Source organism: Parus major, chromosome 2, assembly GCF_001522545.3.
Source record: "Parus major isolate Abel chromosome 2, Parus_major1.1, whole genome shotgun sequence".
NCBI classification, from domain to species: domain Eukaryota; kingdom Metazoa; phylum Chordata; class Aves; order Passeriformes; family Paridae; genus Parus; species Parus major.
The window spans coordinates 101,193,499-101,220,277 of NC_031769.1; the positions used below are offsets into that span (position 1 = coordinate 101,193,499).

Genomic DNA, 26,779 nt, shown 5'->3' on the forward strand with positions numbered 1-26,779 from the left:
TGATGGATGTGCTCATTTCATAAGTATTAGATTAGTGGAGAGTATACAATTTGTATTAACATGCATATATCATTAAAGAATACATTGTTTTCCAGCTGTCTTCAAACAAAAGCAAACCTATGAGATACTGATTTGCTTTTTCAACATCTTTTTAAACATCTACTCACATGGATAGCTCCACATTCATGTGAGTAAGGATTACATAATCCAAGCTAAAGATTTTGCATTTATTTTCCTTTGTTTTGCCTGATTTTTCTTCTGTATTCATTCTCTTAGAAAACACGCACACGGTTTGTTCTTGAGATTGCTTTCATAGTAAGATTAATTTTTATGCTAAATGCAGGCAGACACAAACTGAAAAGGCAACACTTCTTGACTAAGAGGATGAACATTTCTGTGCTGTGAGGGAAATCCCTGGATTTTGAAGGGAGGAACTTCACTCTCTAAATCCCTTAATGTCAATTAGCTCCTAAAAAAAAAAACCAAGAGGGCCAAACATTTACAGGGTGCCAAAAGAGCAGCACAGACTTCTAGAATTTCATGCCAAATTAGCAGTCCCTATACTTTGCACGGTCCTAGCAGCCAGGGGTCTCCCACATCTGTGGTCATGGGTGTTCCCATTTCAGCCAGTCCACTGCTCCCACGTGCATCCCCAAGTTTTATCATGCCTTGCAGCTCATTGAGATTTAGAATTCTGGAAGACGTGTGGGTTTCAGACAGACACAGAATCTGTCTGGAATTGCTGGGGCTCACTTAATGCTTCTAGCTCAAAACTACAAGCAAAGGTGATGAGGAATGTAGTACTTCCAGTAATCCTTATACCTACCAGGTCTAGGATGGGATATGCTGAATTTCACTGCATCACCCTGCAAGAAACTCAGGGCACAAAGGAACCCCTCAACAAGACCATGGACAGCACAGTTTGTCTCACAATGACAGCAGAGAAGGATTATGGTTTACCTCAACAACAGAACTACTGCCTTCCACAGCATAGATATAACTTTGGTTGTCAAAACAGGATTTAGTGTTTAACTTCAAAACTATGATGTGACCTTTGCACTCAGTAGTCACTTAATCCTGGTAGCATTTTGCCACCTTCTTTTTGACATAAAGCACTGGGAAGCTGAGGTACAAAGAAGAGCAGTGCCTCAACCACCTGAGGGCATGCTGACTGACATCTAGGATCTCAAGCCAGGCTTGCTTTGACATTGTATCTTCCATGAAGGTCACATTTACTTCTTTATTCTTCCCACACTTCCACAGCAAGAGATAAAAATATGGTATGGGAAATCTCAGCTTGGTGGGAAGGTTTCCTACTACTCAGACAAATATAAGCTATGTGCCAGTACCCACACCTCCCCCGTTCCTCCCGTGCTCCAGGGTAAAACAGTGCACTATGCCCAGCTCAAGCACAGAAGCTATGTGGGTCACTACAAGAGTCGGGTTCAGGGGCACAGCAGCTCTTGCTAGCAACTTTACTTCAGGACACAGGATCTGAGCTGTGGGGAATGATTCAGACATCCCTCTGTGCCCAGGACTTCCTAATACCTGCACTAGGCAAATCCCATTCCCCTTATGGGACTCTCACCTTCCTGATCTGAAACACCAAACTTTATTTTTCAAGTGCTACCAAATAGTGGGTTTCAGTTTCCATGCAGGTGACCAGGCACCTCAGATTACACATTTTGGCACCAAGCCTATGGTTTTTAACAGGGCAGACTTAAGCATTTACCAGGACAGATATAAAGGAGTTGCAATTCCTCTTTTTCTTTTAAGACTTTCTCTTCAGTAACATTCCAATTGCCTTGATGCTGGTTGATTTTAGTGGATGCTTTAAGCAGCATTCAGGGTAGGACTGCATTAAAAAGCCAGCTCATGCATATGCAGTTAGTGGTAAATAAACAAGTATCTCTCTAATTAAAACGTATCTAGGAAAGTCTAAACTAATTTAACATCTAAATGACAGGTTGTAAAGAGGTAAGGAAAACACAGAAATATTAGTCTTTTAAAAAATTGCTTGGTATAAAATTTTAGAATGAATGGAGATAAATATCAAGGCATCTTGCATGAAAAACCAAACAGAAAAAAAATCACCGAGACAAAGTTACGGGAAGAGATAAAAGTCCATGTGTGCTCCAAGTGAAAAGACACGGCAGAAACGTGCTCAGCTTCCCCAAGATGCTATTAATGTCTGAGAAAAACCACTACCGAAATGTAACAAACTAATTAAATTGGGCATACATGAGAACCAGTGGGAATAAATTATTATGCGAAAGCAACATTTTCCCTACATAAAGGAAATGCTAGGAGTTGGTGTGGAGGCCAGCAAGGAGTGGGGTGAAAGCAGGGCTGCCCAGGTGATGTTCACACTGAGGGACCCTGGCCCTAAAGCATCACACTTGAGTGTGGATGGAACCCATCACAAAAAATGGGGTAAATCCCACAGAAAGAGAGAGGATCGGAAGGAAAATTGTGCCTGTGACTTCCTACAAAGGGAAAAAGAAACTGATGCAGGACTGCTAAAGCAACAGTGCCATCTGCTGTGTACTCCCCTCTGAAAGACAAATTATTTTAACTGTTTCCAGCTCTGCTGCAGAGATGGCAGCAAATCTGAGAGCCCCCACATAGCACTGAGCTGAAGGGGGCAGGATGAAATCCAGCCTTCCCTCCAGCCCAGCCTGTGTATCTAACTGTGTCTACAGGCCTCCAGAAATAACATTTCTGGACTATTGTTGGTAGAGACATTCCCTGTTAAAAAAATAAATAAATAAAAGTTTTTTTCTCTCTCAGTGTAGCAGGGCCCTGTGCTCAGACACTTTTGAAAGACCAGTCCACTATAAAGCTGTCCGTCAGTGAGACAGGCACTGTGCATGTGTGAGCAACCAAACAGCTGTAGTCCAATCCCTTTCCTGTGATGTATTTCTGTCACCTTGTAAAAGGGCTTTCTGCTACTCGTGCAAATCTGGTGTCAGTTTCAATCCATGTTTTTATACACAGTCCTTTTCACAGCGTTCATTACATCTCTGAATGCCTTTATACATTATATCATCTCAAGCAATTATAACAAAAAAGTCGAATCAATATTATGAATTTTTATTATGCCTTCCACCATAGCTCTCAAAACTCATTTCTAAATATTGAACCTGACAGAACTCATAAAATACAGGTGTAGCCACCCCATGCACAATTGTGGTGGATTTAATTCTATAATCCACATATTCATGTTTATGCATCTAATAATTTAAGTTTTTATTCAACATTCCTACCTTTTTAAAGACTCCCCAGAAAACATATCCAGGACAGATCAGGAATGGAGTTTTGATGAAACTATTCCCTTACATATGACCTCCTTCTGGATGTTTAACCTATTTCTTAAGGATGTTTTGCAGGAGGGATAGTCTGACATCATTAGCCTAGAAGGTGCTGATTTAATAGGCCCCATTTAAAAAATCCCCCATACTGGGATATTCAGCTTCAAAAGTGTTTGTAGGCAAAAGGCTGTTCTTGGCATACTCCAGCATCTACTAATTTTCTTCATTAAACCACTCCTCAGGCACCTACTCCTTCTGTACATGTGCTACCGGATCCGGGGAATTTGTCTGCTGGGGGTGTTCAGCTTCAGTTCTCTGTTGGTTTGCAGACTTTCAAGCTGTCCTCCATGTCCTCTGCTACTGTTCCTAGACTCATTAATGCTGCAGGCAGGAAAGACTCCTGGAATTAGCCAGTGTGGGTCTCTGGGGCAACAGATGCTCTCTGGTAACTCAGAGATGCTTCATGTTGCAGACCTGATCTCCACAATTAAGGGTCCAAATTTGAATTTCAGAAAGAGAGAAGCTTGTGATGGAGTGTTTGCTGTGATGAGAGATAAATTCCAAGGACCAAAGTCAGCTCCTGCATGGGCTCAAAATATGAATTCCAGTCTCTACTGGTAATGAATGAACACATGCTCCATCACTAAAGTACCCACATCTATGCCTTAGCACACATGGGCTGCATCAAGGATGCATTTCTTCTGCCTTGGGCTCTTTTTTGGCTTCTTGGAAGTTTATATGATTACTTTAGATTGGAATAGCTGTAAGATCAGGCTTCACATTAATTATTAACGTCAGAATCCGACTCCTATATTTAAAGATCTACAGCTCTAAAAAAGGAGACACTGCTGGCAGTAGCTACCTTGGGAGGGTTTAAATTTATTAGAAATCAAACTAATCTATACTGTCTCCTGCTCAGGAAATTGAATTCTAGGAGTTTGTGAGAGCCAACTCAGAGTTTACTGGGACTCCTAATTCACATGGATGGGGAACATTTGCATTGAGATAAGAAAAATCTGTTGATCTGTTTCTTGTTGCAAATCAAATTTAGTCATACTGGAATCCAATATACCATATTTAAACTAGTTAGTGGGACCTTCAAAAATGGAGAGCAGAGACTTTGTTCTTTAAAAATAGATGCAAGATTATCTATTAAAAATAAGAGACACTCATTTTGTGCATAATTAGCTGACAGACAGTTACAATCAAAGAGTAATAACAAGTTCCCATTATTTGGTTATGGGCCTCTGCTGGCTGAGGTCCAACAGTGGCAATTTTTGTGAGAGTTTTTTGTACTCATGAGCTTAATCAAAAACAAGACTCAGCTCTGTATTTGCCTCCACAAAGTCAATGGAGTAAACTCATCAAAGTCATAGGGTTGAAATTAGCTCAATGTGTCTTTGTTAAATTGTTTATAATGCAAATGGTTGCTATTCACAAAAGAAGTAACGGGGAGTCTGTAGATGGATTCGTTTCTTTGTTACCTCACTGAGCAGCTGGAAGGTATCTCCATAAAGAAATATAATATATAACTTCTTGTGGGCCTGAAAGAAAATCTACCCTCCTATTGTGTAAACTCTTGGCTGCCCTTTTCCAAGAAGGTGTTGGATATCTTTGTGCCAATGCTTATTAACTTCAGTAAAAAACATTATTAAAAGCTCATAGATGCAATTTATTCCAGCTAGCAAAATAAACCCTTAATAAATAAAATTGTGCTTATTCCATCTGAAGTCAGAAATTTCAGCATTTGCTCTGCCTAACACCTGCTGGAGGAAAGTAGAAATGAACTTCAGTGAGGGATGGCTGTGGCAGCTGTCTCTGGGAAGTGAGGGATGGCTGTAACCCCTGCCAGCCATGGACCAGGCCCAGTCCCACGTGCCTTTGTCACAGCAACTGCCTGCAGGGATCCAGTTTGCCTAGGAGCAGCTTTCCACTGCCAGCAGCCCTCGGTGTGGGATGAAGACATCTGACACTGATGTTAAGTGAACAAAGCCATTTGAAGCAACTGAATCCCAGTGCCACAGGCATGTTCTGGGGTAAAAGCAGATGGAGGGGGAACTCAGACAAGGTTTGGGGGGGTGTATTAAGCTGTCAGCAATATCTACATGCTCTGGCTAAACCTGTGTGAGTGCTGCTCCAGCTGTGGCTGTGTTCTGTCAGCAATGAGTTAATTTCTTAGCGCAGACAAGGCTGAAGAGGTGAACATTTCTTGATTTTCAGCTTTGAAAACACCTTTGACCAACATCTCAAAGTGTGACAGCCTGAGAGCATATTAATGAGTAGCTCCTTCCCAACGGGAACTGGAATATCAGCATTTCTTCTCCCCGTGTTGTTTCCTGCTGCTATCATGAGCAGTAACATGGAGGTGCATGAGCAACTCAAAGGTGCCTTCAGTGATGTAGGTACCTAAAACAGCCAGGAGGGCTCAGGGTATGGAAGCAGATATCCTAACCTTGGAATGACAGCTCTCTTTCATCTGAGGATGGGGTTATGAATATAGCATTTATTTTTGTACCATCAAATAGAAAGGGTAACATAATGGACCAGCACTTCTGCTGTCATTCTGCAAGTACAAAAGTACATAAATTGAAAGGTCAGAGGAATTATTATTTTGCAGTTATCCTTAATTCCTCTGTAGATGCAGAAGTATAATGAGAAGCCAGAAATGGACCTCTACAATGCCCTATTTAACCTATGGGAATCTTCCACTAGAAGAAGGGGTGGGCACATTGTGTCAGAAATTATATACAGTGATAATAACATATTAGACAGGAGATAATGAGCCTTTCAGGGATTCCTAAATGTATTACTTGTTAATTTAGGAGGTACCCTGAGTGCAACTTATGAGGTGGTACTAATTTAGAAGGTATCATGAGTAACTCTGCTTGCTGGAGGGCTGAAATGTAAATCCCATTGTGCAACAAGGAAAATGAAAATGCTCCTTCCATTAAGTCTGTGATCTGTCCTGCACTTGCCACAGGGAATAGCATAATTTAGAAAGCTGCCTTCTAGGATGTTAAACAATCATGCCTCATCAGTGAGATCTCTAGATTAAAAAATGTGAACATTTTTACATTACTAGAGGGATTATTATATTTTGCTTAATATTTAATATATTTGACATCAAACTACCATGTAACGAGTATAATGTATTAAAATGTCCTTCTAGTCATATTATTTCCCTGCTTTTATGTAATAGAACTCTAACTGCATTTGTTCAATGATACTGTACAGTGGATTGATTTATATTTTGTAGTGTCAGGCTGAGAAGAGACTTCAAAACTGATTGTCATAGTCAGTTCAGATCTATGCCCGAGTTTCTATGGATCCTGAAACAGGAGGTTCTCCTTGGAGGCAGAGGAGTTTTTGTGTCCTTCCTTTAAATGTAAAACTGATGCTACATCACTTTCCATGGAGCCAGGTGCACCTTCAGGCACACAGCAGTAAGCAACAGCAGAGTTTTCCACCCTGATTGATTCCTTCCAGAACGAGGGAATAGATTTGAATATTATGCTGTTACTACACCTTATGCCATAAACACATTGTGTAGTCTGGCTCCATCCCTCTTCACTGCTGCACACCTACAGCCACCACTGTTCTCAGCAGTGCTGTGGAGCTGAGAGGAGCTGTTCCCTTGGTCCTGCTTTGCTGGGGTGAGTACCTCATGGAAGGAGACAGCCTCTCCCCACCCCGTAAAAAAAAAATAATCACCTGACAGTTATGGCAGGGCAGCTCTGAGCTTCTTCCCTCCTGTCCTGAATTTTAGGTGAGTACCTCTCTGTGAATAGGATAATTGTTACTGCTCTCTGTAATTGTGGTCATGCATTGCTGCTCCAGTTTCAGGCTGTAGCTTCCCTTTTATAGGACTGACAACAAAGAGTAGGAGTACATTCCAACACAGGTGAAAGGGGGGGAGGCAGGCATATTTTTACAGCAGAGAGGGAGAACTAGACATAAATCTCACTGTCTACAGCACATGGTAAAATCTGGAGCTAGACAACAGAATCTGTTCTTGTTTTATGTGTTTCTAAATCATTCTGTAGTGGTATGACAACAAGGGTCCAAAATTCCTCACTTCCAAAGTAACAAGGACAGTGAATTTATGTGGGTCATCACGGGAAGCAGGAGGGGATCTCTGGAGAATGTCAAGAGAGGACAGGACTTCATGGTGGTGCATGGACTTTTTCCTATGCCTTTAACATTCCAATAGCCCTCCAGGAGCTGGTGAAGATAAATGTCCATCTAGAATCATACTGGAAACTGAGGATTTAGGATGTACAGGGACACAGAAAAATGCCACTAAGTACATTCTAAGTATATTCTGCTCTTCAGACTGGTTGCTGCTCCCTGAGGTTTGTTCTCCATTTTTCACTTAATATTTTTGTTTGTCTTTTTCTTTTATTCCCCCCCCCTTTTTTTTTTTTGTTTGGGTTTTGGTTGCTGTTTTTTTGTTTTGTTTTGTTTTGTTTATTATCCCTCTGTGTAGTTAATAAAGAGAGCCCTCTACTAATGATTAACTTGATTTGGATACCAAATCCAGAAATAAGGGTTGAGCTGTCATCAGTCAGTCAACTTTAATAAAAAAAGTTATAACTCATTAATAAGAAACAGAAAAAAAAAAAGGAAAGAGAGCGGGGAGCAATAGGAAAGAGAAAGCATAATCAAAAAAGAATGGACAAATGAAAGGAAAAAGCAACAAAATTAATGGGAAAATGCAGACAGCTAGTACAGAAGAAACTGTACATCAGTTCTCCTGGCTTCTTACTACAGTGATGTCTGTATTTAGATCTATTTAGGGGATGTCTGGCAACATCTTCTAAAGTCATAATCCTTCCCCCTTTATCCTCCTTGTATTTATTAACTATCTGATATTTTAAAATATTCAGTTGCTTATATCCACTTTGGCAAGGCAGCTCTGGGATTTTTCTGCTGTGCATTGATTGGTGAATATGCACACAAACCTAAGTCCTCCTCAGAATAGCCAGCTGCTGGTTTGGGGAGTACAAGAGAGGAAGGACTGTTGGGACAGTTTGGTGATCATCACCCTGGCAACACTGGCAAGAGAAAAGCAATGCTTGTCTTTATCCATATCTAGACTGTGCTAAATTGATGTAAATGTGAAAATGACTTACTGAGAAAAGCTATTAGCTTCATGAAAAAGACTTGAAATGTCACTGCTTTGCAATGTATTAGCCTTGCTAACGAACATTAAATAGCCTCTCTAATGGACAGCTGAGACATCAGGAAGAATTCTGAGTGAATTTCCACATTCTCTCTTAAGATTGGTCCCTATGAGGATTTGGACATGCTGGATGAATTTTCTCACCCATACACTCTAATATCTGCATGCCAGTCCAAGAAAGATGAAACAACTGCTGTAAATTCATAACTTTGAGCCAAATGATAAATAAATGAAATCTGTGTCTGACATGAGCTTTGTAAACCCCAAAATTCAGCAGTTCTAAGAGCATTATTTCCTTTCTGTTTTCCAGTCTCTTGGGCATCATTTAGACCATGGCAATCTCTGTTCCTCCCAGCGGGACTAGAAAATTTAGTACCTGACATCTGTGAGGTATTTGCTTTATGTTTTTACACAGTATAAGAAGAAACTATGAAGATTCCTAGTAAAGTCTGTTATATTTGCTTATCCAAATAAAATATGGATATTGAAGGGCAGGGCTAAAAGACATACATCAGCTTTTTACAAACAATCACCTACTAAAATTCTTCTGAAGTTAAATAAAAATTTTGAATCAACTGTCTAGGAGCATCCCAGACAAATGAGTGTGTAAATTCCACTTGAGCCTCCTACAAACACACAAGCCAAAATGGACTCAAGAAGCATTCAGATCTATACAGTTTTCTTAGACAAGCAGGATGTTTAGAATTTCACTTCTTCTTTTATGGGATACAGAACGCATTTCAAATTGTTTACTGTGAGAGCTACCAAACTTTTAGTGACAGAAAATAAATTTGTCTCCTTGTATGATTATTGATCAATTTAAAAAAGAAACCAAAAGCAAATTCTTCCATATTTTAAATGCCTACATAGACTGATACAAATGCCACAGAATTTTGTGATGTCTAATGGTAGGAAACACAGAGGAATACTGATGTGTAAGTAACTCGAAAGAAACATAATTAACCGTCATATGTTTTAAATCCTGTTTAGATGCTAAATTACCAGCATTTTATTTGCTGCAGAATATGCTACTTCTCAGTTGGCTCATACATATTCTTCATATACTACATTGCAAAGCATGATAACAACCTCCCAGATATGTCCAAACATACACACACACCCATGCTCAGAGAGATTTCATTTAATGAATTGAACTCAAAGTTAGTATCTTTATGGCTTCATTTGTAGACAGAACACACAAATGCCATTCTTCACAGTGTTACTTTCAAACTGGAAAGAGCACATAAGTGTGCTGAAAGATGTAGAGGACCCTTGTGCATAGCAATAGCTGTGGAAAGGCATTATCTTAACCAAGTCACACTTGGTTGAATTAATTTCCCAAAGTGGAGGTTTTATTCTTCTGTATTCTTCAGTTCTCCTATCAGTGCCATTCACAGGGCACTAGATTACTCTACACCAGAGAGACTTCTCTGTTTACACAAACAGTTTGGGAACCACTAATAGCCTGTGTTGTTCCCTGCGGTGAAGGTATGTATACATGCATGGGCCAGTACAGAAACCTATATATACATACAGAGACTTTTCATTATGTTAAAAGAAATAAAAAAAAAATAAAATAAAATAAAATTAAAAAAAAAAAAAAGAGGAAGAACAAGCAAGGAAAGTATAAAATGATAATAACCACGTTTTCTAGGTGGAAGTAATCTTTTACTGTAACAGTTTTGCTATTACTCACTTGGTAGTTTCTTTTAGCTGATTTTGGAATGCTGTTTCTAAAAATTACAATAATTCTTTTAAATGTGTCTGCTTACACCTGTTTTGAGGTGGAGCATTTTAATAGCTAGGGAGAAAGGATTTTCTGACATCAAAAACATTTGTCACAGGGCATTGTAGGTATGTTGCTGTTTCTCTGATACATCTCAGCAAATCTGAATGTTGCACTATACTGAGAGATGGTGCTTTGTGCCCTCTGCACACATGCTGCAGAGGCAAGGAAGGCCAGGCAGAGGAAGGCATTTGGTACCCTACAGCTTCACTGACCTTACTTCACATGCTTAAATTAGTCTGCAGATGACCTGGAGCTCTCTGTATCCATCTCTGTCTATCAACCACAAAACGGTGTCCGGAGAATAACCACTGTGTGATACCTTGAAGGCAAGTGCATAAAGCGAGTGTTGAGCACGACACCAGTTTTGGGCATGTTACTCATCCTGTCACCAGTGTTTGTGGAGCCTGTCAGGCTCCTCTGTCCTGCCCCCCTTGCATGGGGGGTGAGAGATAAGACCCTCCATACATTTTGATGCCTACCCACCCCCAGCAAGGCTGCCTTTGCAGGAGAAGAAAAGCAATTCATTGCTTCTGTGAACTCGCCAATCACGCAAAGGCTGGAGAGCAGAAAGAAAATGAAGCAGCACATATTTTCCTCAGAGAGCTGTATCAAAAGAGTAATTTTTGGTTTTTAATGTCTGGGAAGTGGAAATTAAAAGCAAGCTATCCATCAATAAATTTATGGTATCTGAAACTCCTCTGAGCCCTAGGAAAACATAATGCTCTGCCCTTTGGTCTTCTTTTCACTCTGCCTGGGTAAGCTCACTTTATGAGGCAGCGTAATTTGCAGTGACCTTTTCTGAAGCTGTTGATACACTTCCTGCTTTGCTGGAAACCACCTTTTTAGCCATGCATGATGTGACTCCACATACATTGGAGTAAAAATTTCAGTCTTTGTAATTAAATCCTGCAACATAATCCTGTGGTGTAGGCTGCTGGACTGGTGCAGGATGCTATTGGTTCTGCTGGGCAGTGCTGAGGGATGGTTTTTGAAGGCTCTTGTTGCACCACGGATAAATGCGTGGAATCAGTGAGGGAGGGTCATCTTCTATAATTATTATTCTGTCTCTTACTTTTACAGAGGAATGATCATGCAATTTTGTAAAAGGATTTTCAGACTTACTCCTTATCTGAGTATTAAAGTCTGACTCTGTACCAATATATCCAAAGCCTTATTCCCACTTAAACATTTACTGAGTTCTTAAATCTGGGTTTTGCCACATATAAAATGGAAAAAGCATATATTGTCATATAAATACAACTCCTTCTAGAGTCAGAATTTTCCTTCATCTATAACTATTTCAAGATTTCAGTTCCCACACATGAGAAGGGCAGAAGGACATGTGACATAATAAGTTTTTGTAATATTTTGTGAATTATTATATATTTTTATTTTCACGTAATTATTTTAATTCATACTAATTAGAACTGTGCCAAGCAGTTTGAAACATTCAAACAATTCAAATCCATGAATTACTCAAGAGCTGCTGTCTGAAGGCTGTGCAGCAAATTTACCCTTGAAAAGTGGTGAAATCATAATGACCAGACGATCAGTTAATTTTTTTAAGTTCTTGCTGCTTTGATCATGTAACAGATTGGTGTTCCTGGCCAGGTGACATGACCTTGGGTGCCCCAAGTGGCTGCTGGGACAAGCCAATGTATTTAGGAATTTACCAGTCACAAGTGGAGTCAAAAATCTGGCCCATGTGCCAGAGCTGGCAAGTAGCCTCAGAGGAGTAGGTACAAGATATTTCTGCATTAACTTCCAGTCAGATATTACAGCAATACTTCAGAAGAAAAATTTTTTCTTTCAGTCAAATGCTGAATCACTAACCTTGGTTAGGCCCAAAGCGTGAAACCTTCCAGTTTTCAAAGGCTTTGCTTGTTGACTAGACTTTAACCTTTACAGAGTGCAGCTTTCTTTCCAATTTAAAATAAAAATAGGTGGAGCCTTTTCGCCAGAACTGACCAAATGTACTACCAGTGTGACCGATGACAGCTGAGAAGCAAATTCTATAGCCCTATTGTATATTACATTTATCCCAACCAACTTGACCCCTGACTATATTCTTTCTACTTTGTTCTTGATTTTTGCCCTTTCTTTTGTCCACCTCAAGAGTTTTTCTAAGCACCTTGAGAGCTTCTCTGAGTGACAGCCATAGAAAAGCCACTGTTGCCAGAAAAGGATCCTTTCCTCGGGAGGATCCCACATTTTCCATTCCTTTGAAGAACACTATCACACCAGCAATAATAGATGCATCAGGAGTTATGCTGCTGTGAGGCTTAGGGTGAGAAAACTTCAACACTTACCGGAAACAAGAGTAACATTCCACATACACTTCCTGAAAGGTTATAAAATTAAACTTGTAGCATTTGATATACACAAAAGTGGTACTGTTATCATATATGATGAGATATGACTACAGGCCCTGCAGCCTTTCAGTTCCTTTTTTCCCTGTCATCTGCACAGCTAATATCAGATGACAACACTGAGATCCACCAATTCTTTTCTAATGCCCTGCTCAAAACTACAGCCAGCACGTGACATTACACATTCTATCTCCCTCCCATGCCCTTGCTTGCTTCTTCTATCTTGCTCCCACTCAAATGCAAATACATATGTCATTATTTGCCTTCCATGCATATTTCTATACAATAACAGTGGTATACAGTCTTTCCTTTTTACAGGAAAAATTCAGAACACCGCCCTCAATCATGAGAGATAATTTTCTGTATCTCTGAGAAAGGTATTTATAAGGACCTTGACTGAGGAATGAAAAAAAAAATACTTAAGCAGATCAGTAGAAATTATTTTCTTAATGGTACAATCTGAATTATACATTAAAGCACCATTTATTCAATCAATTTTATTATTCTGTTTAAAAAGGCAGTCACTTTTATGTGTTTCATATGCTTGCAAAGGTTTATTAGCTTGAGTAAAAGGTCATTATTATTCAATTGAATAATTTAATTTTAAATTATTGATATTGCAGTTCATATTATAGCTGCTTTTGCAGATGCATTTGATTATGTCAAATTTGCCTTTTAATCCCCTGTCTGGAGATCATTTTCTTGAATCGTTCACTGTTTCTCACCCTTGTAGTGGTATCCTAATGAACACACACAGTCCAGCCTCATATCTTCCATGTAAATTACTGCACATACCTCTTCTAGTCAGATCATATCAGAGGCTATCCGGTGTCATATAATCCTGGATACTGACATGTGGAAAATCTTTTCAGGTGATTAATGCCACAGGCATCTAATTTTCCTGCAAAGCAATATTGCAGTGTTTACGTGAATGCCAGACTTAGGGATATGAAATGGGCATTTAGAAAAGTTAATAATCTAGTCCTAATCCCCTCCAACAATTATCTGTTGGTATTTCTAAAAATAATTGCAGCTTTATTCCTTGTCGCTAATGGAATCACATATTAATTTATTATATGCATTGTTCATTAAAAAGTTGGAATTTTGCATGGGTGAAATAAATACATGTAAAACTGCACATAAAACACATTTGCATTTGAAACATACTAAGTAACAAAAATTCACAAAATATTTGTTTTATTGCTTTGCTTTCTTAATGCTTGATCAAAAATGCCCTTCAAAATTGTTTCATGTTTGCTAGAAACTTAAGATTTGTCCTTGAATTCACATTTGGAGACTGTGATTTTTGGGCCTAACACTGAAAATCTAAATTAAGATAACAAACCTTACACAAAACAATCCAACACAGTAAAATATCAGGGCAGGCAGACCCAGGGTGGAATATTCTGTGAGCACCGACTCCTCATAGCTAGCATTCAATACCACACCAATAATGTCAGTGTGGCCAAAGGTGCTGTGTTTATTCACATGTACCTATGAATTACATAATTGTCTGCTGTTACCAGGCTGCTCCTACCTCTGCTGAGGAGGTTTTCCCTCAGCCAGGCATTGTCCATTAACTTCGCTAGAAGCAGGACCAGTCTCTCACAGACTTTCATAATTTTGAACAAATTATGTTTTAGAAAGTAATCTATTCCTGAGATTTGACATAGTAAGCACTTTGAAAATGGCTTTGAATACTCATAATTAGCTCAAGAATTACAGTCTCATTCCTCTCTTACTCTGCCATTGCAAGCATTTACCTTAGCTGATTTCAACACGGCTTCTGTTTTACACTGGTGTGAGGGAACAAAAAAACCCAAGTTGCATAAATTGTTAACAGCTCTTTCATACTGCCTCTTTATTACCAGATAAAAGTTTGATGAAGGGCATTCACAGAAGATCAATATAAGAAACCACATAAGACCTGACTTTTATGCTACTGGCTGATACTGACGATCCCAGAAATAACTATTTGTTTTTGAAGCTCTTACTTAAGGTGATGACTGGGTTGATGCTGTTTTTCCTGAAAGAAGTATTTCACCTTTAGGAGATGTACTGCCTCCTGAGTAAAGTCACCCCATAGCTCGGATTGCAGGGATATGGGAAAGGGAATGGAGGGCAGTTGGACCCCTAGGAATGAGCAACTCCATCTTTTGTGTGAGGGAAGAAGCCACAGTCCTTTCTCTGCTTTGTGCAGATGCTGCTCCCAGCTGATGTGAAGCACTGCTGTCAGCATCCTAGGAGGCTCCGAGTGAAGGGCTGCTAGTCTCACCAGGGGAAGTAGGAGCTCTGGGGAAGTTTGGGATCTACTTCTGAAGAACTGGCAAATTGCCTCGTCACTGGCAATCTCTACCTGTAATTTATACAGGCCAGAGCACAGCTGTAGGGTAAACAACAAGTGGTATTGAACTGACCAGTAATATATTGTTGGTGAGCTAATATAGCTCAGGATATATTCAGTGCCAAAAGCAAACATTTTCCTTGAGATTCGCTTAGATAGCAGTGTTTGTTTATATCGTGGTTTACCTGTGTATGAAGAAGTGAGCAGGAGCAGAAATGCAATTGCAATCATAGAGAGAAAGTCTAACTTATATTAATATTTCTCCAGCCTAATAGCTGTCAAATGCACATTTCTGGAAGTCTGTCAGTATGCTTTAATTTGTTTCTGTCAAATGAAGAGCAAATATTTTATCACAAGTTTGTTGGTTGTATTTTTTTTCTAAAAAAAACCCCAACTACCACAACAGTGAAGGTTACAGAGGTGCCTGCTCCTAGAAAGTTTGCTCTTCACACACTTAATCAAGACCGTCATACTTTACTTGCTTTCCTCCAAGTGTTACTAAAGCCATCCACAGCCTTCGAAATCCGAGCATTATGAAGTGGAAATGCCTGAGCAGGAAAGCTCTCCGGTGCGATTGAGTCTTGATGACAGGCTTAATCCCAAGCTCAGCAGAAACTCAGTTGTGCTCCTTTTTGTCCCTGAGGTAGTTGAAGAGGACATCCAGCCCCCCCTCGACGACCTCGGGCAGGGGCCGGGACAAGGGGTTGTGGGCGATGTGGAGGCCTTTGTCCATGGGGTTCCAGGCAATGCGGCGCAGCCGGCGCAGCAGGTACAGGTCATCTGGGAGGGTCTGGATGGCGTTGTAGTCAGCGTTCAGTAACTCCAGAGTGCTGATGTAGCACAGAGACCGTGGCAGACTGCGAATGTTGTTATTTTCCACGATAAAGATTTGCAGATTGACCAGGTACTGGATACTCTCTGCGATGTTTTCCAGCTTGTTGGACCCTAGGTGCAAGAAGTCTAAGCTTCTCAGGGCGAAAATGCAGAGCGGAATTTGCACAAAGCGGTTGTTACTGAGGTTCAGTTTCCTCAAACTTGTCAGGTCGGTGAAGCTCAAAGGCAATTGTGAGATGCAGTTGTGTGAGAGGCTCAGAACCTCCAGCTTCCTGCACAAGCTGAGCTCTGCTGGCACCTCTTTCAGGCAGTTCATATTGACAAACAAGACCTTCAGGTTCCTCAGCAGCCCGATCTCCTTAGGCAGACACTTGAGGCAGTTGCCACCCAAGTTCAGCACTACAAGCCTGTCCAGCTTCCCCAGAGAAGGGGGAATCACCACCAGCTGGTTGCGTGAAAGGTTCAGCTTCTGCACCTCATGCAGCCCCCACAAGAAGTCAGGTGTGCTGGTCATCCCTTTCATTATGAGGCTCAAGCTGACATAACGCAATCCCCGTTTCAGCAGTGACTTGGGCTCTCTCCCTGCGAGAAGGGCGTCTTCCCATGCAGGCAGCTTCGGGCCTTTCCTAAGGAAAACCATGGTCCTTCGCTCCTCGTTCTTTGAGTGCTCAGTTCCCATAACACTCCGGTTCACTCCTGAGAGAACTGAGGTTTTATTCCCTTGCAATATGCAAATGCTAACAGAGGATGACAGCCTGCAGGAGGTGGGAAAGTCAAAGCAAGGAGACAAGGAGGAGCCTGTGAAGTGCATCTCAGTCCACCGGAACAGTTTCCATAGCTGCTGAAGGAAAGTTTCACTTTGGGGGGCTTATGTTGATCTTGGTGCACAGTCGGTAATGAAACACTTGCTCCTGACTTGTGAGCAAACCTGTTCAATTCAAACTGAATGCCACAAGACAGCTGTCACTGTCATTTGGCCTGAGCTTTATTGGACAGATATGTATCTTCACTGCAAAAAGGTCACAAGGATGCTGTATATAACTTCACCATGTCAGCTTTCTTGGCTATCTGGTACATACCATGGCTGCAGGACAATTAGCAAGAGCAATTCCAAAAAGACAAACAAGCAAGCTAAAGAAGGAAACAAGCAAAGAAGCCATCATTTCAGTTCAGATTTAAAGGATGTTTTCATAATTGCTTTTATTTTGGTTCCTGATTTCTCTGAAGTAGTTACCGATCTACCAAAAAATTTTGCATGCTGCAAAAATACACTGATAAAGACTTTTTATGTCAGTCCCTGTTTTCTGCTAAGCTTAAAAAAAAAATGTTCACAAAAAGTTCTAGCTTTTGTATGTCCTTTATGGTGAGGATTGGCCTCTTTCTATTCAGAAAGGGTGCCGAATTCACTGCAGCAGTGACATTTTGCAGTAGTATTTGTGCCCAGTTGGATAATATCTAGCTACCCACAGCACCAAGTGTGAGCAGTCATACCACACAGTTCTAACCAAATTACTCTGTCCTAAATGTCCTGTGCTACTACTTTCACATCTATCAACCAAATGTTTGGAGTCTGATTCTTTTGTCCTCTAGAAAATGGATCCTCTTGATGTGCCCTTCCTTGTGAACTTTCATGTCTTCCTGGGCTATTCTGGGGTACAGGGGGACTAGCAGTCAAATAGCTTGAACTATAAATGACATTTAGATCCAATATAGAAAGCCTGGTGGAAGAGGAAAGAAGCAGTAATCAGTATAATAATACCCAACAACAGCTGAAGTGAGCTCTGCTGATGAAAGAGAATTGTATTGCTACAGGAATATGTATGCAGTGAGTTTAAACTTAAAGGGACCAAAAAAAGGATCTGCAAAAACTTCAGGTATCATTTAAACTAGGTGAAAATTGCAACAAATAGTACAAGACTTTCAAGGCTTTTCCTCTCCATTGAATCCATGGTGATGAAGATGTGTTGCTGCCTTCTGAGAGATTTGGTAATGAGTGTACCCTCACTTATCATCTCATTTCAGAGAGCCTCACCTTAAAACCTTGTGTTAGCTCAGATGCTAAAGGATTATGCAGAAACTGCAGCTGGAAGCCAAAGCACTCCAGCAACCACATTGGAGTCAATTCCCACAGTCCCTTCCTAATGCCAAGCACCACTCAGTCTCCTTTGAGCTTTGGGTCCCTCATAGAGCTGCATCTGCTTGGGAAGAGAGGGTAGAGAGTGGACATTCCTGCAGTTGTGTCTGACCAGTGGGGTCCTGCACCAGCCAGGACCACAGGGTGAGATGGTGGTGAGCCGAGTGAGCTTTAACACAATTAAAATATGTGTTTGAACAAGGCTGATGGCATAAAACCAGCTGGTGCTGAGGCTGAAATATTGCATTCTCTGGAGTGCCTGGGTGAGCCTGAAAAAGGCTGAGGCCAGTTGTATCTGGTTAGAGTGAGCTGGCAGCCTGTGAGTCACAGAGCCCTCTCTCACAAGCACTTTTTGCCAGTATTTGTCAGTTTACAAACAAATGTTATACTAATTGCCATCGCAGCCGTGCTGATTCAGTGTTCTTGTTAACCATCATCCCCACATGCTACCCAGAGTGGCAGAGATAACCCTGGTGCTGCAGGCAGAGGAGGTGCTCAGGGGCAAGAGGAAACCCAGTGGCTTTGGCAAGACTGGGCTGTGTATGACGGGGCCCTAAAATGTGGCCCTTCATCCCAAATGGGTGGAGAAGTGAAAGCATGAGCCCCTGATGAGCTCTGCCTTTAGGATGTCTGCCCAGCTGCTGTTAAAATGCAGTTATTATCAGAGACCATCTACGGGTTTGAACATGGCATTTCGCTTCTGCAGTGGCAAATGCAAAGGGAAGAAAAAGGCTTTTTAGAGAGCATTTGTAAAATTAGGCATTTCCCTTATTTTAGCCTCACTTCTGAAATGAGGAGCCTGCTGCAGAGAATCTGCCAGAATCTGCCAGAGACCAGCTTTGCTCCCTGTGGCTGGGCTGCCACCTGTGACCATAGCCCCATAGTCACCTGTGAGCTCCTTCTCCTGCAGGTCACTTTTAGTAGCAAAGCATAACAAAACAAAAGGAAGCACAGTCTCCCTCTAGCCACTGCCTCCCACCATGGCTGGCCAGATATTTTTGGATGAGAACATTGTCCCCATCTCCAAAACACACTGGAGTTCACTGCCTGGGGACTTGGCAGTGCCTGCTGCGGCTTCTCACCACAGAAACCCTCGTTTCCTAGCAGTGTGACTCAGCCAAAGTGCTCTGTATCCTTCCCTGGCTTAGCACCACACTGTCCATTTGAAACCAGGCCTGTGATACAGCCCAGCAGAGTCTGGGCTGGGCTGCTGCTGGAAAGCTTCACCAGGGGATCTCTATCAAAGAGAAATGCTTGCTCTGCTCCAGCCACACAGCATCTCCTGCTGTATCTCCACTGCCTGCCAGACATCAAGCAGCAGCAAAGGGGATTTAAAAAAGAAATTCCACATCTGTAGCTCTCATTGTCCAGTTCCCTTCCTGCCTCTGTGAGTATCATAACCACTGTGTGAAACAAAACAAAACAAAACAAAAAATAATAAAAAAAACCCCACAAAAAATGAAAAGAACCCATTTCCTATTCTTTGTTCTCCAACAGAAAAACAGGCAATTGAGTACGCTTGCAGTTGTGGAGACAGGAAACTCTGAGGTAACCAAATTCAATTTTTCTTGAAATTGAGATAATAAAACCACAGTGGCCTCATCTGGACATCTCAGGAACTAAAATTCTGAACAGAAATATCTCCTTTCCTGTTGGAGTCCTGGACTGGCTTTGTTCAAACACTTTTCAGTTCCCTTTTTACTGGGTTGCCTCCTGCCCTGCCCTGGCCCTTGCTGTGCTGGGCTGTGAGAATGGATCTACTCCTTTGGAATGCTCTAAGGCAGCATTCACCTATGTCCACACAGCCTGGCAGAAAGCAGAAATTAATTTCATGCATGCAGGTTTGGAAGCCCAAATTGGTGGGCTTTACATGACACAGTGTATGTGATAATCACTTTATTAATTAAACAAAAATGTCAGTGTTCAAGGGAAAAAAATAACCTAAAACTTTCTGAAGAATTTTGTACTCTAACTAATATAATAAAAGAAACTGCATTATTAGCAATGATAAAAAACTGGTAAGCTGACAAAAATGACAAGCTATATTTTCTGACATTCTTTGACAATGCAAATTATTAGATTTTTTTTTTCTTAAGGAATCAGGATTGTCAGCCCTAAAAAAATCTGTAGATGAGTTCACAAAAGATCTGGAATTTTCAAGTCTATTATCTATGGGATCTTTTATTTGTCTTCAGGTTTTGAGTCTGTTGAATACACTTGGGATACAATTTCTAGGCTTTTTTTTTCTGCATCCAGGAAGGACTTTCCATAGAACTAATTGTATTGGTTTTAAGTAAAAGTTGGGATCACGTAATTATTTTTCCATAGGATTTGAACTTTTAATGAAATATCTGATAGCATCAGGCTTTTAATTAAACCATAGCTATTTTGACACAATGAGTTTAAATTTTGTTTTGCTGCAAAATTGATCCTGCCATTGTCTTTTAAATTGCTGAGCTTACAATAGATACCTATAATTTCATTATCATGTATGTATAGGTTCATAATTTATTTTGAAACAAGTTTTATGTTCTCTATGGAGTCAAAACCTTATATAGTTCCTCTGTCTCAGTGTTTTCCAAATGTATTAATATAAGAAGAAATCCTTTAAATCTTTAAGCATAACCATTTCTAAAATGCTGGGAAATTCAATCCACACTCTGTTGGAAGAAATTTTTAATTTAATTCATTATCTATATCTTATAATAAACACCTGTTTTAAATGAGGATGCAAAAACTACCTAATACTTCCTGTGACAGGAAAGAAGATTTGGCTAAAAAGGGTTAACTCATTTCAAGTTCAGCAGAAAACAAGCCATGCTGGAGAAATATTCATTACAAATACAGCTGCAGCTACTGAACCATCTTCTCTTTTGCTATTTCTTTCCTCTGAAGTAAATAAAGGATTTTAAAAGCACCAGTGCCATTCAGACTGTCAGGGAAATCCTCTGGTCTTAGTGCTAAGGAAGCAAATTTTGTAGATTTTTAACTACTTTGTAGTGGCTTGTTGATCTTGAAGCTATTCTGAAATCTAAGTAAAATTTTAATGGTAATTTGAGGTTTATGAGATGTGACACAAGACAGAAACAATTCTTAAAGCAATTTCAGATTTCCTGTTAATTTGTTTTTAATTATGGTGCTGTTAACAGCTTTTAATGACTGTCTGTCCCTGGAGCTTTCTTGGAATGTTTCATTAAGGTCCCATGTGGAGCTGCAGGATTGCCTGACCCATGAAGAATTGGACCTGGAGATGAATAACTGCTTATGCAGGGGCTCATTTTTCTGCAGACCTCTTGACAGAAGACAAGCTTGAACTAAACCTAGTAAAAAGAGTAAAAGAGAGAGATTCGGGGCTGTGTGTTTACGTAGTCTAGAAATGACAGGCTCCTCCTCTTGGTAGTCAGGGACAGCAGCATTTCTTATATGACATGGAATTAGAGGAAGTTTTATTCCCTTTTCAACAGCTTGCCATAGTATTTTGAAATTCCAGCAAATACATGAATGACTGTTTTGGCACCTCCTACTTCTGCCACAATTGGTGTGTACACAAGCCAAAAAGCTGGTCTGTCTTCTATATTAAACAGAGGCAACCCATGATCCTGCTCTGCACCATCATCCATGTGCTCTGGGGCACTGTTTCATCTGCTGCCCATAGCAGTTCTCCCTGGCACCACCAAAACTTGCTTTCTTTAGGTCCTTGCCCACTCCTCTGCAGGAAAAGGGGTGTGTAGAACATAGACATGCCCTAGGGAATACCACCACCCTGCAGGAGTGCACAGAGGGCTCTGTCCTGCTTTATTTAGCCATCTGCACACAGCCTCCATGACTCAGCCTTTTTCTCCTCTTACTGCTAGAGTGGTGACAGATTTGACACCAGTTACAAATGTATCTGAAGCCATTACACGGAGGATACCACTGCAATATAGAAAGCATACGCTGCTCCATTTTTCATCCCTACATTTATGAGCAGTCACATCTACATTCATAAATTTCTGTAAAATAGCCTGTACCTGTCTGGTAGCAATATGGATGTTTGCTAAATGCTACTCAAAGCCCACAGCTTTCTGAATAAATTTGGAAAAAATATAGGAACAGATTATCCAAACTGGATGAAGTACTTTTACTGTAACTGCTGCCACATGATCTCTGCCACAGGTACTCTTTTTCACTGAGCTCTTGAAGGTCATTTTGCTACATTTTGGATGCATGATAAGAAAACACAGTTCTTGGAAAGCAGAAGAGAGACCTTCATGGCCTCCTTGCCTAAATCTAATCTAATATCGTAAGAGATGTTTCTTGGCCTGTCTCACAGAAATTGATCATCTAACTCTCCATCACATGCCTACATGGTTGGCCTTCAGGCAGAACACCTTCCTGCCTTCCTTCCTGCCTTCCTTCCTGCCTGCCTGCCTGCCTGCCTTCCCTCCTTCCCTCCTGCCTTCCTCCCTCTCCCTGCCTCTCCCCTCAAGTCCTTCCAGATTTATTTCAGTGGCTGGAGCAGATTAATTCCAGCTGCCTGTGGTGCACAGGACCCAAATTTCTGAAGCACCTTGTGCCCAGGGGTTATGTGTCACTGTGGAATAAGGGAAGTGCCCCCACCACTTGTGAAGCTGTTGCTCAAGATTAGCAAGATCATCCATATGTATTGAGAGTCCAAAAATAAGCTCTATGGGCTGCTGGCAAAACTCCCAGTCCCTCCTCCAAAGACTGTTTTAGTATTCTACGTTTAATGGGTCATTGCAGTTGCCTAGTTTTCAGGAATATGAAAATCCGACTTGTGTTCTGAAAATAGAAGGCAGAAGTAATTCTGAGGGTCCCATGACAAGAGAGGCATTTCCATGGGGTCCTACTTGTGGTACCTGCAGTTCAGAGACAGATGGGACTTAAGCAAGACCATTTGTTCAGCATTATCTAGTAAGAGTCTTTAAGATTCTGCCTGCTCAATCTGCCAACATGCTGATTTTAACAGAATGTTTAAAATCAGCAGTTCTGTCCAGGCATTGTTAATGTCAGTGTGCCTCTGTTCTGGCTCCACGAGATTTTGCATGCCACAGTAAAGACCAGGTGACTCAATGTTAGCTATTGCAAAGTTCATTGCTGCTGTACCAATACCCTCATTTTTATTTTAATCGTTTAGGTGTATTTGAAAATGCTGGAAAAGCCCAGGGGGGAGTTGAAAACTTATTTTAGAAATACAATAAAACACAAAGTGATCCAGGTCTCTGTGCCTGGTTTAGTGTATAAAATAAATGCATACTTCTCCAGTTGAAAGCACAGGCTCTTTTTATCTTGGTCCTCATGAAATTTGGTAAATCCGTACTGTAAATCAATGGGACCCAGTGTGAAGGGATTTAGGTATTTCCATCCAGAGTCTATTACAATAATGATTGCAAAAAAGAACTTAGGAAATAATTCAGTCAAAGCTGTTGTGGAGCCTTAATCCCAGATCCATGACTCTTACACAAATTTTACTGATATAAGAAGAAACTCTGCATTTACCTTGATATGCCTGATAAATGATAAAACAGAATCTAATTAGAACTACCTAAAACACATACCAGTGTCTCAGTTTGGGATTTTTCAGAGACATTATCAAATGAAAGGGCAGACATCCCTCTAGACATTTGAAGACTCAATGTTGACGATTAATAGCTTGACTTTTAAATTTCCAAGCTCTGACTTAAGGAAACATATTGAATGCCTAGCTCAAAGTGCTGCAGTGAACAAATAAAATTTCTCAAGCAATCAGTAAAGCAATGCATCTAGGTATTATTAATATGACAGCAATACTTGAAATTCTATGAAATAATACAGGTCACTGTATGGTCAAACAAAAGCTGGTGAGATCTGAGCCCAGTTGCAGGTAAGGGGAGCTGAGGACATCACACAGAGCACAGCCTGGAGGCAGAAGATATAGCTTGGTAGGCTAAAAAAGCACATGAAAAGCAACTTGCATAAAAAAAAATACCTTAAAAGTAATAAAACAGAGCAAATCAAAGGGAAAAGTATGATCTTCAAGCCCAAGTACAGGCAAAAGGAAAAAGGAAAAGAAAAGCCCACCCATAATTGCCATCTCTGTTATTTTACAACCTCTAATGAGCAACTTCCCAATAGAGAGAATCAAACACGAATCTCCTCTGTACCTGAACATCAGAAGAGATTAATTGTGGTGTACGACCACAGGGTTTCAGCACTTATTGGACTGTGAGAAGACAGGGTATTGTAGTTAATGATTCCACCTGAGGTGGAACGACAGCACATTTGGCAGCTGTGGAGGTAAGTGGAAGGGGAGCACTGATGCTCTGATGTGAGGCCAGGTCAGCTAACAACAAGGCAAACTTCTTCAAAAAGGTGGAAAATGATGTGTGGCTTGAAAGGAATGCAAATGTCATTTAAAAATGAAATTAAAATAGGAGGTTGGATTGCAGTAAGCACGGCAAGAAGTTGGAGTATTTTATTTTTAATCATACTTTCCTGGACCTTCCCTGGAGGGAAGATGACAAGAAATATTTGCAGAGGATTTGAAACAATAGTGTCAGCCTGTGCACTGGTCATTAAAATTTTCTACACACAGAACTCAATAAACTGATGAAAGTAATTCTACATATGGTTGCCTGTGAAATTGGAGACTAGATGTGGTGACCCATATTGTCTCTTCCCATATTGTGGTCTTAAATCTGATCTCTTCTGCTGTCTTCAACTCCCCTACTTGTGCAAGATTCAGAGCCTTGGTTCACAGGCCACTGCATTCATATTATCTTTGGTGCTGATCTCCACATTTTCTGCCTCACAGCATTTCACTTTTAGTTTATCGGATTTGAACAAATGTAGGCAATTAGAGGAAAATGCAATTATAACAGAGTTGCAGACAGCTGTTTTCCAAGTGACAAGAAATCTTATCTGTAGCCAGGGCTGAGTGCAGATATGACCTGGGCTGGTGGCCTCAGAACAATGTGCTGGCAGATGCTGGCAGAAGGTTACAGTCTATTTCCTTCCCTCTTCCATGGAAATGCATTCTAGTTTTCCAAGGCTAATGATCTTTGCTAAGCTATTTCATGAGTCCAGGCTGAATATACAGTGTTTTACAAATGTCTTAATTGGGTCGGTTTGGCAATCCAAAAATTATTGTTGTGAGATGTATTTAACTAGCAATCTGGAAACCACTGGTGTTCTATGGGTTTAGACAAGTACCATTTCAGGAATATAGATTTTGGCAGCTTCACTTTAAAAGCCACTAGTGGAATTCAGCAGCAAGGAAAGTGATTCTAATATGATGTTTTTACCGCCCCCTCAAATGATGGTATCATGATACAGAAGTAATAAATGGTGATATATGGTGGCAAAGGGATGGTGCTAGTCCCCCACTGATAAGGCAGAGTGAACATTTGTCTGAAGCCACCTGTTCTTGAACTTCTCTAACTGCACTTTTTCACTCTCTCACTCCAGAGCAAACTATGTGCAATACAAGTGGGAAAGAGCTAAGTGCATTTCCTTGGGTGGAAAGCGATATGGAAATACCAAACACTGTCTGCTACCTGACATAAATACTGATCTAAAAATACACCACCTTCCCTCCAAACCCTCATTTTACATCATAAATGAAGCATAAGCAGACCCCAGAAAGATTGAAGCAGAATGTCTGCTGAATTTATGATTAATAAGCATGTCAAGTTTTATAACAGCATCCTTATGTGGACACAGCTAATGGCCTTAACATTGCTTCCAGAATCAAAATTGAATGGTTGAGCAGATTTAGCCTCAGGAAGGCCCACGGTGATAAGGGAACCATCAGAGAAAATAGGTGTACGCATTTTTCAACCTGTCAAGTGAAAAGAATCACAGATGATGATAAGTCAAGGATATGCCCTCTCCTATATGAGTTGTATGAATGTTTGTGCTGAACAAGGCTGCTTCCTAAACAAGAAGGAGAAGGTGAATGTAAGCAGCAGCAAGCTGCATGATTACCCCTTAAATTACATTCACACAAGAGCAATAATTGCTCTGAATCAGCATTTAAACAGAGAGAGTTGGGGTTTGCTGCTCAAAGCTGCTGTAAATTGCTAACCCTGAGAGAAGCTCAGGAAGAAAGAAGCAAGCAGGTAGGTGCAGCACAAAAAAGATGGCACAGATTTGGATAGAGCAGTATACAGACTTGAGAATTAAGTAGGTCTTTTGTGGGGAGGATTTCACCTGTTGGCTCTTATCAAAGCCACTAGAATACATCTCAGGCCTCAGGAACTGAGCCAGCTGTGAGTGCTGAGGATTAGGAACCTGTAAGCTGGAGAACAAACTAAGGAATCACCAATTTGATGCACATCTGCCTTCCTCTGAGGCATTTGGTGCTGAAGACAGGTCTGAGAGGAGTGTGCACCATCAAGGCCTCATACAAAAAGACTTAAATGCCAGAAGAACTTCCTTCCAATTAGCAAAACAATGTGTACAATTGTAAACATGGGTAAAGGAAAGCACTGCACATGTTGTATTGTGTTGATATTGATAATTGCTGCTGGATCAATCACCTGGGAAACACATTAATTAACTAGTTAAAAATGTTATTAATGCCAATTCAAACTGTGCCCTGTAAATCTCATGAAAAAATCTTGGCTATTACTATAATGCTTACATGTTTGGTTTTTTTTTAGTTTTCAAATAAGTGTTTTGAAAGAAAAAATATGCTGTAAAAGTAGAAGTCATAAATTATGGCGATTTCCCCATTAGCAGCAGTATACAGCCACGACATCCTTGCAGAAGCGGTATCCAGATAATTTATTGAACTATCCAGGCAATTGCTGGAAAGCATTTTAGGAGACTGTCAT

At 40.6% G+C, this 26,779-nt stretch overlaps 1 protein-coding gene across 1 annotated transcript; it reads right to left on the bottom strand.

The window, feature by feature from the left end:
• Window positions 1-14,495: 14,495 nt before the first annotated feature.
• LRRC30 (leucine rich repeat containing 30) lies at window positions 14,496-16,673 on the bottom strand. The gene has a single exon (XM_015651086.1). It carries the CDS (start codon window positions 16,638-16,640, stop codon window positions 15,612-15,614), a length of 1,029 nt encoding a protein of 342 aa, XP_015506572.1. The 5' UTR covers window positions 16,641-16,673; the 3' UTR covers window positions 14,496-15,611.
• Between the last annotated feature and the right edge of the window lie 10,106 nt (window positions 16,674-26,779).